Genomic DNA, 13,629 nt, shown 5'->3' with positions numbered 1-13,629 from the left:
TTCTCTTAACCCTAATCTTGACCTGCCCGTATATGGAGTTCACCAAGCCGCCATGCCACCATTAGGTTACAAAATAATTTGATGGTTTAAACTTTGGACCGGGAGACAGATAGTAAAGTCCTACTCTATGGCCTTTCAAATTGACAGTTCAAACTTCAAATCATACGAGGAGAAGAGGAGCCACTGCCCAGAAACTGATGGCTGAAACTTTGTACATGCAAATCAAAATTTGGTGCTGGGTAAGAACTGGGTCTTTGATATATTGAATTCTTGTAGATTATAGATTATAGATTATAGATTATAGATTATAGATTATAGATTATAGATTATAGATTGCAGATTGAAGATTGTGAGTGTGAGTGTGAGGTATCTGCATGTGAGTAGTCGGATACGGGTAGTAAAGTACACATTGTACGGAGTAGGTACTAGGTGTTGTGGCATTGTAGTAGTGGCAGCGAATAAAGCAGGGGAATAAAAGAGAGGAATGCTTTCCAGCCTATATGACCAAACTGTTGATGATCGGAGGCAGGTGGTCATCATTCATCCTTTATTTCGTTGGCAAAGGGTGCAAAGGCTACTCCGTATACTGGCACAGTCACCAAACCTGCTTGATGTGACTTGATGTGACTTGATTTGGCTTTGACTTGACGTGACGTGACTTGACTTGACTTGACTTGACTTGACTTGACTTGACTTGACTTGACTTGACTTGACTTGACTTGACTTGACTTGACTTGACTTGACTTGACTTGACTCGATCCACGATCAAGGAAAAGACAGGAGTATGAGTAGTAAAATAATAATGAACGAATAATGCACTCGATGAATGAAATTGAAGTGTTTCGCTTCGAGGAGACTAACCAAACAATTACTACTTTGGAGAAAATAGCGGAATCATTAGACCATGAAATACTTCATAAACCCTTACTACCTGGCTACCTAGTATTTCTTCCACCCATTCCTTGACTCCCACCACCACTCACCTTCACTCCCAACACCACTCCCTTTCACTCCCACCACTCACTTCTCCCCTCTCTCTTCACGCCCACCAAGTCCCCCTTCCAAGAACAATAAACACCAACCAACTCCTTCGTACAAGCACAAGCGATCAGACCCAGCCCACTTTCTCACCCACGCAATAATCCTCATTACCCTCATTTACCTTTACCCTTTACCCTTTACCCTTTACTCTTTACCCTGATTGCACGCTACACACTGGCCACACCATAAACCAACGAACTGATCGAACTGCGTCTTTGGTTCGTTTCAATCACAAACACTCAAATCTTAATACTGTGGGTTAATGGTCACCGTATTCCTCATATAATTCATTTTCATCGCCCAGTTTTCTGTCAATCTATTCACATTTCAACTTGTCCTCCAAACAAAGGAACATAACCATATAATTTGGTAAAGCCAAACCGGCCTCGGTGTCCCGCTGTTCTAAGCCGGCGCCAGACGGTGCAAGGCTCTGCCATTGTAAAAAAAAAAAAAATCCCCCAAAAAAATAACCAAATCTCCCCTCAATCGTCCTTCAATTTTCTATTCTCGGATATCGCATCTTACCGGCGTTGGATCAAATATTCAAATTTGGAGTCAAAGGGCATATATACCCATATACCACGGCAGCGGCATTTTACTTTTATTATACATCAGAACAATTTCTCATATTGCTCTCTTAACTTTTATTTACTTCGACTCGATCTATTATCGACTCAGCAATTCAATTGAATTGCATACAATTTCTTAAAGACCTCATCTATCATCTTGAGGGTGGTTTTTCCCCATCTTGTTACCAGTGACGACTTGTTGACGGTCGTCTAACCTTATCCTCACTCTTACCTAAAATACATCTCTCACGCTCGATTCATCTCTCTTCAAGATGATCATTGACGGGGAAAAGTGGGCTTGTGATGCTTGCGTCAGAGGTCATCGTGTTAGCAATTGTCATCATTCAGACAGACCTCTGCAACACATCAACAAAAAGGTATACTAATTGTATTCTGATGTGCCGATCTTGCTAACCAGACTTGTTTAGGGTCGTCCTGTCTCACAATGTACTCATTGTCGAACAATGCGCAAATCCAGAGCAGCACATGTTCGATGTGAATGCGGTTCAGAAAAGGCACATTCCAAAGGTTCCTGTCCGGAAAATGGAGATACACAGGGTGAGCTTTTACGACACACTCCTGGCACAACAATTCCAGTTTCTGATATAGTTAAAGCAGATACCTGTTGTTGCAGTCATGGAGCCCGATGCACTTGCGCTTTGAAAAATGACCATCTCCCTCCAGTACCCGAGTCCGACTCTGATGAAACTCCTTCGATTTCTATACCAGTATCCAAACCAAGACGACCCCGCGCGCAGACCACTCAATCGGAAAACAATCTGACAATATTTACAAATGGTCACCACAAGCCCGTACACAAGAATAACAACATGGCTCACAAATGTGGTCTGCCATATACCGTGCCTCGAGCACACTCGATCCATGGACAATCATCATCGAGTCTGGCCAATAGGTCTGTTGATAATTTACCACACACGAACGCTGTCGATACCTTACACAGCGAATCCCAAATCAAAGACTCTATAGTGAGTGCTCAACAGGAGCAGCGAATGATCAAGTCGGAACATGCCTCGCCACTCGTCAGCCCAACAACAAATTTCCACCAAATAAATGGTCAATTACCACCTTTGGATATAACGAATATGTCGACCCCCGATTACAATAACATGTATCAGTTTGATGGATATGGTGGGGCAATCCAAGATTTCGAGCAACCGATATTCTCCGCCGGAATCGGTTCCGCTTCTGTCGACTGGAGTAATTACCCAGGCTTAAACTTCAACGATGACAATTTCGCAGCCTCTTCTTATAGCCAAGCGGCGTCATTTAATGGATTCGACTTTTCCAGTATCGATCATCCAGCATTAACGACTACATCAACCTCTGGGGAGCAATCAGAAATCGAAGATTTTATGGGTGTTTCGGATCCTTCCAGGCCTGCATTGATGAATAATCAAAATAACCAATACGGGTCTGATCTCGATGCATCAGAATTTGGTGGAGAAATCGAAAGATACAGATTAAGTACGACGTCATCCTATCTCGACATGTCACAGATGCAGATGCTCGCAAGCAATGATGTTGGAACATTTGGACTTGAGGAATTCATGAAACCAAGCTCCAGCGAATTTCTACCATTGACACCTTCAAACCAAGGTCTACCCATGACAGGATATCCAACCGAGATCAAGAATAATCTACAAATACCATTCGAAGAGAACACCACTTTCTTGCCCATAAATGTAGAAGAACCCGACAGTTTTTGGATGACGGAATATTCTGTCGCAAACAACGTTGCGGCCAACAATGCGAATGGAGTACAGGATGAGATTGTTTGGAGACAATAACACCGGTGGAAAGGCAAATGGCCTCTGTGTGCAAATTCCTGATCTTTGGATATCGATTTCGAGTATTTATGATGATCACTTTCCCATGAGTTTCAAGTACAGACTGGCGGCAACAGCGTTTGGCACAAGAAGTGCAGCATTTTTCAGGTGGCATTATATTTTATAGACGTCTCTTGTGTGAATAGCGATAAATGACTTACATGACCAAAATATATCATGATGCATCCTGTGTATGCACTTGATATGAAATAACTGACTTTAGTGATGATCTCGCTTTCATGTGTTTTTCCGTCCACAAATTGAGGACCGGATGCCAACCCATGTTACATAGGTGACTCTGCAGGTAAAACGGTTATGCCGAAGTCACGATACGAGGAATACTTTATCTTGCATCAGTCTCTCCCAATATGCTTTACGCAATGTCACTCACTATAAACAAGTCAACAAATCGGCTGATAGATTAGATGTTTACTTCACCGGACTGGAATTCGTATTGTAAAAGCACGAAAAGGGTGGTAAGAAATGCAGTAAGAAATCGCTGACAGGGAAAATGGTAGTGTCCGAGTCGCAAATTTGATCCAACATGATCTAGATGTGGAGAGGAGTTGTGACTATTGGTAGCTCGTCATTGAAAGTTTATTAAAGATTGATCAAGTGGTGATTAGATCCTAGGTGAGATTGGTGCGATTCGACGAGTCACTTGCACACTTCTCGGATTGCATGGACGATTCATGCTACGTTCAAATAGTAGGTAAAGTATGTTTCTTCGAAGGCGGAGGAAATGGGATAAATATCTTCCAGTTGTAACAGAAGATCTCGGCATTGTAAAACATTTGACCGAGCCCCCCTCCTTTCTGCGCTGTAGGCGAAAGAGAAAATAAACGGAGAAGTTGGAGGTAAGAGGAATTGAGAAGATCCTGTTTGCCAAGACAGACACGTCCCTATTAATATTGAAAGGGTCACATCTTAGTTCATAGTACGGCACTGATACCCCGCCGGTAAAGGATGTTGAGTGACTTGAACGTTACATCGGGGAGTGGAATATCGGCGCAAGTTGCATTCTTAGGATTTACGTCGCATGATGAGGTTAGGGGGATATCAATGGTGTAGACTCGAACGGAACAATAGTACTTCTTCTTCCGGCGAGATCAGACTTCTTTTGGCAGAGAGAAGGAGGGAAGTGGTGGAATTGTAAGTTCTTCAGGAATGGGTCGGATGGTCTGGGGTATTTAGGCTGGATGAATGCATGAGGGTGCTATGCAAGTGATCAAATGAGTATAGATTCCATCGGTTGTTTGGGGAAAGTTGGCGAGATACCGTATGTATGCGTGAACTCGTCTCCAAAAGATTGAAGTGAAATTGGCAGGGCAATAGATGATAGGTCCAATGAGGAGAAGGAGATATGAGTACGAGGATATCATCCCCAACCCTTCTGCAAGGGCTCCCGAGGGCTTACATGGAGGCTGGTCAGTATTTGTAGATGTGGCCGATGGTGGATCAACAGGAAGTTAAATAGATAAATCATGATTCTCCCGTTAGACTTCACTCGTAATCCTTCCCCGAGATACCTAGTTAACCCGGCCGTGGATATATTGTTCACACCCTGCTCCCCCACATTTCCACACTCGTAGCCCCCGTCTCCCCTCCCTCCCCCTTCTCCACAAGTTGGAAAGATCACCTGCCGAGGAAGCTTCTTTCGATTATGAACATGATCATGATCATGACTATGACCGACCTACCTACTGGTGAAATATGAATGAAAAAGGATGGAGGAATGATTTTCTTGATGCAACTGCAACTGCAACTGCAACCACCACATCGAAGATCAAAGATTCAAGAAGTCAAGGTCAGATCAACACATTTCTTCGTATATGAAAGGTGGTTGTGTATAACATTGAATAGACATGGCAAAGCTAACAATCGATAGGTTCTCCAATTCTCCGAAGTGTTTTATTGTGATGTAGTACAAGCAAGGTATTGTGAAACAATATCTTGAGTTGCATCTCTCTCACGGAAGAAAGCGAGAGAGAAGATAGAAAAAAGTAAAGAAACATCATTGAAGATACGAACACCGGATCATTCATACCTACTTACCTACACATATCATTCTGGAGATCATTTCAATATTTGAGTGAGTGACGAGAGTGGCCAATCAATCCTTGGACTATCCTTTCCATCTATCTACTGCTCATTCTTCTATGATCTTTTCCCCATGAATTCCATCATCATTTAACAAGCCACTTCTTACTTTTTTCTTACGTCTCTCATTCTTCCTCGGGGTCTGAAGTCTTCACAACCCTAACAACTCCTCATCAAGGATTATCCGAGAGTTCCGCTTCAATTCAATTCAATATTGTTACTGTTTCCTTCTTCACTCAAGGTATCTCGGGCGCTTTTGATTGAACATTGAATTGAATGTCGAACATTGAATGAACATCCACTCGTACTTTGTACATATTTACCACATCGGAGGTTATTATCACCGAGGTATGGAAGAAAGCTCCACCTTATTCTGGATTCTCATTAGTGTTTCGAGCTTGTGAATTTAATTGGATATCCTCTTAATTAATTCCACAAACCTTTAATAAGAGACCTTGACTGATTGAATGCTTCATTCAGCTTACTTTTTCTATCTTTGTACAGCTTCTCGGACAACAGTTCTTCCATCACCGAAAATTTCCATATTCATCATACCATCAAAAGTAACAACCTACAACTTCCGATTGTTGTACAGTGAGCATCTGCTTGTTTACTGTTCTGCAAACTAATTAATCGGAGTCGCATACATCTTCTCCTTCTAAAATCCTTTCAAGTAAGTTCATTGGAGCCAGTTTCATTGTTTGAGAACGACGGGACTATAACTATAACTATGACCTACGTGCGGTAGCTATTGGCATCGAGATGGAAGTGAATTAAATCACTATGAATAGGAATTCTCATAACTAACTAGTTCTCAACTAGAAAAATAATCAACGTTCCTTCCTCTTGCGCCGATGAAGTAAATGTGAAAAAATGAACCATAACGACGCGCCAACAATGCAATCCTATCCATCTCCTAACGCGACTGCTGCCGATAGTAGTGGTGGGCCTTTCTACGGACCAAATTCCTCAAATCCACATCCCAATCAACATCAGCAACATTTACCCACTCCCGATGAGCTACAACTTGCAGAACAATTATCGGCCGATGCTCAATTATCACGTAGTATGCAGCCAAACATGGGAACCAATCGTGGAATGAGCGAAAATCCAGATTCTCGAAGTCAGGGAAATGTCAACATGAACCATCAATACCAACCAGACCATCAAATGCATGGGGGTCATACACCTATGAATCATGGACTCATGGAAGTAGGTCCTCAATATGAGGATGATTCTATATCTCCAGCTGGAAGGAAGAGATCAAAGGTATCAAGAGCTTGTGATGAATGTCGGAGAAAGAAAATCAGATGCAATGCCAATGAACCAGGAAATGAAGATATATGCTCAAATTGTAAAAGAGTTGGTGTTCATTGTCAATTTAGCAGGCAACCTATGAAACGTGGACCAAGTAAAGGGTAGGTTATGTAAAGCGAGCAATCATGATCTTGAAGGAAACTCGCTGACAAAGTAGTAGCTACATTAAAGAGCTTGCTGATCGGATCAATACATTGGAAGGTCAAGTGCAAGGAAGTGAGATGCCTCAATATCAACAATCACAAGATATTTTACAAAGAAGACCTTCCGAAGAGTTTTCTCCGACTCCGAACCCTGAGCAACTTCCCCGCAAGCGCGGTTACTCTTCAATTTCCGGGGTCGGCGAATTTAATTCTCCGTATCAGAATCAACCACAGAGGTCGGCTTCCAATTGGATCCCTCAAGAACAACCGCGTTCTTCAATCCCAAATTCGGCATATCCTACTGGTGCATCACTACCCGGTACCACTCAACTACCTACCAGAGAGCAGAACTACTCGCCAAACATGACAGTACCTCAGCAAAAGTGGGTGAACGCGCCTGATGTTAGCGGTTCTGTTGAAGCAGTCAATCATACCTCACAACCTCATACTGAAGATCCTGTGGACTATATTGACGATTCTCTTCTTGAAAGGTATGCAACCATAAAAAGTACAAAATTCACAATGCTAACAACACTTAGTTATTACAAATTCATACACCCAACATATCCTATACTGTCCCTCACTAAAGCTAGGTTGATTTCTCGGCTTTCTGCGTGTCCTGCTCCTGTGAGGCATGCTTTTTGGGAGGCGCTATATGCTGCAATTGGATCATTTCCAACCGTAGTTCCCCTCAAGCCACGAGGTATCACAAACGCTGTGAGACTCATTCACACAGTTCAATATGATTCGCAAACCATCCGTTCTTCTGCTACAATGATTGCATACCTTCAGATTTTGATGCTGCTTTCAATTGAGGCCAACAATCTCCCTTGTGATATTCAAGACGGTCAAATCATTCAGTTACCATCTGTTTGGTTGAGTACCGCTGTTGGTTTCGCCTATTCTACTAAATTACACGCACACAAACCAATTGACAAATCGAACAATGATCCGGATTCTGATGACAAGCATGCAAGGCGAGTTTGGTTTTGTTTGGTCATTATGGAGAGATGGAATGCTGCAGTGAGAGCTTGTCCAATACAAATTCCGGATTCGGTTGCACAAATTTATCCTGATGATCGAGCTATATTGGGTGAAGTTACATACCATTTAGTTCGTAAGTACAGTCTTCTCATCCTATCTACTTGTCTGTTACTAACTATATAGGTATCGCTGTCGTGATCGGAAACTACACAGAGGTGAATCTTGCTACAAATGACTTGCCGCCGCTCGCAGTTCATCGTGGACTTCACTCCCGACTCCTCAAAACCCAACTCGAACTCGTGCGTCATGAATTGAGTAATTCTGGTATCACACCTATCGAATCTCCCGTTCTTCACATCAATTATTGGTGTGCTTATCTCCTTATACTCCTTCTTCAAGGGCCACAAGAAGACGCCGATGAACAAATGAGAGCTACTCATTATATCATCAGCCAACTCTCTTTCAATCCAGACCTTAAATCTCCTCTAGTAAATTACTACAAATGCTTTGCAGCTCTCGCACTTCCAAATCTTCTTCAAATTGAGACTACAAAGAAAGAGGCAGAAACTACATTGAAAACTATATTAGATGGTCGGCTTGCATCTTCGTCTTGGGATAAAGTTGCAAGGGAATTCTTGATCAATAATTTGGGAGCTCAAAGAAGAGGATCAATTGGTTTGTCTCAAGGTCAAAGTCAAGGAGTGCAACAAGTTACAAGTGCAGTGGTGAATGCAAAAGCAGATGACAATCAACATATGATTACGGCTGCAAATCAAGGTCTTCAACGTTTGGCTGATTTGGCAACAGCAGAGACGGAAGATAGAGTAGAAGTTAGCAGTGGAGTTTCGACAGCGGAAACGGTGAGGAACGATAAGGATGGAGGTTTTTCGAGTGGGGGATTGAATAAGGTATAGGTGGTGTGTGATTAAGAGAGACTGAGGGGAGGGTATATAAGATCAAGATGGTGTACAAGAAGTGGGCATGGAGCTTTGAGCACTTAACATGGAGTTATTTTGGTGGGTGGATGGATGGATATAGGATAGGATGGTGTTGTTTTGGGACATTTTTATGTATCATAGTAAGGTTTTGTTTGTGTATACCCCATTTTGAAGTTCGATTTTTCTGAATTTTTGCGGATGGGGTTTGAGAGGAGAGGAGTTGGGGTAAGGGTGTGGTGTGGCGCGGTGTGGTATATGGGGCTAAGTGTGTGGTGATGGTAGGTGGAGATGAAGAGAGGAAAACAAAATGGGACTGGACGCATGTATGCATCAATAGGCGTTGTGCAGAGATTTAGGATGTTTATTTGGTTTTGGTTTTGGGGTGAAGGGGGTGAGACTTGAGATCATTCAGGGTATTCGAAGAAGATCGAATTTGAAGGAATGGAGAGCAAGAAGAGAAGAGGGGAAGAAAGTGGTATGGCGGTTGTGAAATGGATATACCTGTTTGTGTATTTGTGTATTTGAGTGTTTGAGTACAATGAATTGATGAATCAATAAATAAAGGAGTTGGCGGTGTGATTTGATGTGATTTCATTTGATATGATGTATTGAGTAGATGGGATATATCTGGAGATGGATTGTGTGATTGTTTTGTTTTTGTTGGTTGTTGTTTGATTTGGGAGGAGGGGGGCAAGAAGCGAAATCTGGAGCTGAGAATTGAATATTAGGAACTCCGAGGCTCTTTCCTTAAAGGGAGAGCTTAGATATATATGTGTGTGTGTGTGTGTGTGTGTGTGTGTGGTTGTGAATGAGGGGTGTCGCATGGTGAGTCTGTAAGGTTGTAAGATTAGAAGGAATTATGATCTGTAGCTGGATTATTGGGGGGAGGGAGGGAGAGAGGAGAGATGTGGATGGGTGGTTGGCTGGTCGGCTGGTTGATTGGTTGATTGGAGGATGGGAGGGGATTTTGGTGTTGGTGATGGTGATGAGTATTAGATATGAGTGATAGAGATGAGTGATAAGGGGGGTGATGTAGATATAGATATAAGGGGTTGGTGGATGGAGTGATGAGTGTATAGCTGAGATGCAAGGTATGAGAAAGAGAGAGATTGATAAAGGAGAGAAGAAGAAAGAAGGCATAGAAAAGGGAAGGAAGAGATAGGATGGTAGTCAAGAGAGAATGAGATAGGATGAGATAGATGAATGAATAGAAAAGTAGGATGTTACGCGAGGGAATAGGAGGGATGGTAAGAGGAAGGAAATGAGAATGTTGAAATCGGAACTGCAACTACAAAGTCGTTTTTTAGGTATTTACTTACTTATTTATCTACATGAAGGAGATCTCATTTCAGGTTTTGGAATGGCTATAGTCTATAGTCTACTGTGGAATTGACTTCTCTTTTTCTATTTTCTGCTTTAGTATACCCGGGTATCCAGAGAGAGGTTATATTCTAATATGAGATTTATACTGTATTCCAATCCCAACAATTTTTCTCTTGTCTTTGTGTTATAAATGAGTGAGTGGTTATGAGGAATACTTGGATATAATATACGACATTCAAAACTTGATATCTCATTCAATCTTATAGAAAGAAACAGTAAGTCGCAGCTCATCACATCATATCAAAGGAGAGGTCTCCAAATGTAACGATTTATATTCTGTATTCTTCTTTCTCATTTTGACAATAAGATTATATACCTATCTAGAATCTATACATTATTATCTGGAATATACTACTTACTTGACTTACTTTGTACACCCCTCCATTTATCCATAACTCCGAATCATAATAACAAAATCCTATAACTGACTCAATCATTGTTATTTGATTTCTTCTCATTTTGTTTATTTCCTATATCTGTACTTACACTCCACTCATATCCATAGGTGTAGATATATCCTATCTGTCTGTCTATCTGTGTGTCCGCATAGCATATACTCGACTTAACCAGCAATGCTATACACCCGTTTACCTGTCTACCTATTCTTTTTCTTGAAAGAAAACTCAATAGATAAAATCACCGAATCGACTCTCGACTCTCTCTCGACTAATTTCTACATTCATATTCATACATATATTCGATTCGAATAATCCATTCCATAGATATATCCAGGTATCTAATAAACGTTCATCTACCGGTATATCATAAGTTATATTCTACACCTACCTACCTACTCTTATTCTATTCTATTCTATTCCACAAAAAAGAAATACACAGTACACAGTACACGTGACATTCACATTCACATTCACATTCACAATTCCTTTCCTTTCTTCTTCCTATTTATTTATTTCTTCCTATTTCTTCCTTCTTTCTCCCCAGCTGACGCGGGCGGGTGGGCGAAACCACCACACTATACTATATATACTACACTACACGACTCATGAATTCGCCTCACCAAGCTAATTCTTAATAGCGTAGCAGAACAGAAAATCAAATCCATGAATATCAACAACATTCACAGGTTCATAAAGAATAAAGAAAGAGGAATACAGTCACTACCCGTGGACGCCACATCATGGCATGGTGGTTTGTGGCTGAGTAGTTAGCTAGGTACCCGTGGACCTACTACCTAGTACCCTATTAGATTCTGCGGAGAAAAACCCCCCCCCCCGGCGGAATTTGTGACCACTGAAATGGATCTTTAATCGAAATCTTCCAACTTGATTGAATAAAACAACATCAGAGAAATATTAGCTTCTTGTTGTTTGGATAAGTTAGTATTTTGTTATTTTTATTTCGTTTGGTAGAATGTTGGAGGGATGCAATTGTATTGTAATATCTCGTACCTAGGTAGTAGGTATGGATACTACAGAAATGGGGAAATTCCGCCTGTTTTTTTCTTCGGCGAATAGTCTACCTATATACATCTATATATATATATATACAAGCGCATCCCTTCAGCTACCAAATCAAATCAGATTAGAGTGAAAAAAGGTAAAATCTATAATACCGTATAGTATCTTCATAAGTCTCGCTTACGTACAATTTGCAAGTTGCGACGCCTCTTTTCTTTTGAGGCTTTTGGGGGCTACCTAGGTAGGCTTCTAGAACGTTTGGATGGATAGATGGATAGATGGATAGATGGATAGATAGATGGATAGATGGGTAAGAGATGAATGGCTAGGAGATAAAATTTCCCCACCTCTTTTTTTCTTTCCTTCTTTCTTTCTTTCTTTCTTGTTCTTTGGATTTTGGGGCTGTGGAATTTGAATGATTTTTTTTTTTGAGGGAGGGGGGATATCTAGGTACATAGGGTGTATTGTATTGGAATGCTTGGGATGTGTCCATGGGTACTCGTAATACAGTTCGTATTTTGTATGAGTATCGGGGTTTGGAGTATCGTGAATAGGTGTATAATGTGATTGATTGATATATAAATAAGGATGATGTATTGTGTATGTGCCCAAGGAAGATAATTAGATACTCGAGTGCTACGATAGAGATGTATGGATTAATTGATTGTCTTGTAGGTATGTATCATATGACCCAAATCTTTAGTAGTCATTATATCATGGTCAGCCTCATTCATCTTTGTAAGGGGCTTTTGATTTTTATGTCTGAAGAGAAAATAAAATTCCGAGATTCGCGATAGAACGGCCCGAGAGGGATGATCTTGAACCTTTTTTTTTTTTTTTTTTTTTTGGTTTTTTGGTTGGTTGTTTGTTTGTTTGCTTTTTGGGATGGTTATTTATTCTTTTAGAGTTGTGGATTGGAGTTATGGTTGGAGTTGAGATAATAAGAGTATTGTGTACTATGTACTGTGTACATAATTTTATGTTTTTGTTAAGAGGATGTTTTATTTCGTAAAGGTGGATGGAAGGGTTAGTGGAGAATATTGTATCTTGATGTTAGGGAGCGGAGATGTATTGTATGTATGGTATATGGTGTATGGTATATGGTGTATGGTGTATGGTGTATGGTGTATGGTGTATGGTGTATGGTGTATGGTGTATGGTGTATGGTGTATGGTGTATGGTGTATGGTGTATGGTGTATGGTGTATGGTGTACGATGTACAATGTACGATGCGATTGATGGATTGAAGGAGTTGAAGAAGATGTATGGAGGTGTATGTATGGATGTATGTATGTATGTATGTATGTATGTATGTATGTATGTATATATGTATATATGTAAGATGATATCATTCTGATTGAATGGAGACCGGGAGATGAAATCACGAAAAGGATTGCTGGTGGATTGATTGATAATTATTGATAATAGATGGATAATTGATCAACAAGATGAGGAAATGCGATATGATAAGCAAGTTCATCTTCTCGGCTTTTCCGATGTTTCGTGCGAAGAGCGAAGATGGAGTACGGAGGAGGGACGCGTTGTGGATTGTGTTTATGGATACTAGGTAGTAGTAGTAATGTTTATGGATGGTGTTTGGGACTGTGGACTGTGAATAAACGAACTGTGTACTTTGTACACATAAAATGGTGTAGGTTTGAGGAAAGGGAGGTGGAGCGACAGATTCTAGGTTCTGGAGGATAGATGGACTAAAGGGTTACTTTATCCGAGTCCATTTGTGGAAGTGGAAGTGGAAGTGGAAGTGGAACGAGCTGTTCACGGGTGTGTAAGATATATTAATTTTGTGCCTTGGTCGAGGATACGACTAGGTAATTAGTAGGTAATTGTTGCTAGATATAATACAATGCTAGGTAATTAGGTCTTTCCTT

General features: G+C 40.9%; 2 protein-coding genes across 2 annotated transcripts; both read left to right on the top strand.

Moving 5' to 3' along the window:
• Positions 1 to 1,882: 1,882 nt before the first annotated feature.
• Positions 1,883 to 3,418, top strand: EAE97_006703 (uncharacterized protein; the record flags this gene model as incomplete). The annotated part of the gene is made up of 3 exons (XM_038877216.1): positions 1,883 to 1,987; positions 2,039 to 2,168; positions 2,229 to 3,418. The coding sequence occupies 3 exons, from the start codon at positions 1,883 to 1,885 to the stop codon at positions 3,416 to 3,418; spliced, it is 1,425 nt and encodes a 474-aa protein (XP_038732148.1).
• Positions 3,419 to 4,999: 1,581 nt separating this feature from the next.
• EAE97_006702 (uncharacterized protein) lies at positions 5,000 to 9,492 on the top strand. Its single transcript, XM_038877215.1, has 7 exons — positions 5,000 to 5,296; positions 5,346 to 5,905; positions 6,062 to 6,230; positions 6,380 to 6,975; positions 7,035 to 7,508; positions 7,557 to 8,134; positions 8,185 to 9,492. Exons 4-7 carry the CDS (start codon positions 6,431 to 6,433, stop codon positions 8,913 to 8,915), a joined length of 2,328 nt encoding a protein of 775 aa, XP_038732147.1. The 5' UTR covers positions 5,000 to 5,296; positions 5,346 to 5,905; positions 6,062 to 6,230; positions 6,380 to 6,430; the 3' UTR covers positions 8,916 to 9,492.
• The last annotated feature ends 4,137 nt before the right edge of the window (positions 9,493 to 13,629 follow it).

This window comes from Botrytis byssoidea (assembly GCF_014898295.1).
Source record: "Botrytis byssoidea strain MUCL 94 chromosome Unknown BBYS_012, whole genome shotgun sequence".
NCBI classification, from domain to species: domain Eukaryota; kingdom Fungi; phylum Ascomycota; class Leotiomycetes; order Helotiales; family Sclerotiniaceae; genus Botrytis; species Botrytis byssoidea.
The sequence above is the reverse complement of the archived record's forward strand: the minus strand, read 5'-3'. Positions and strand labels throughout refer to the sequence as shown.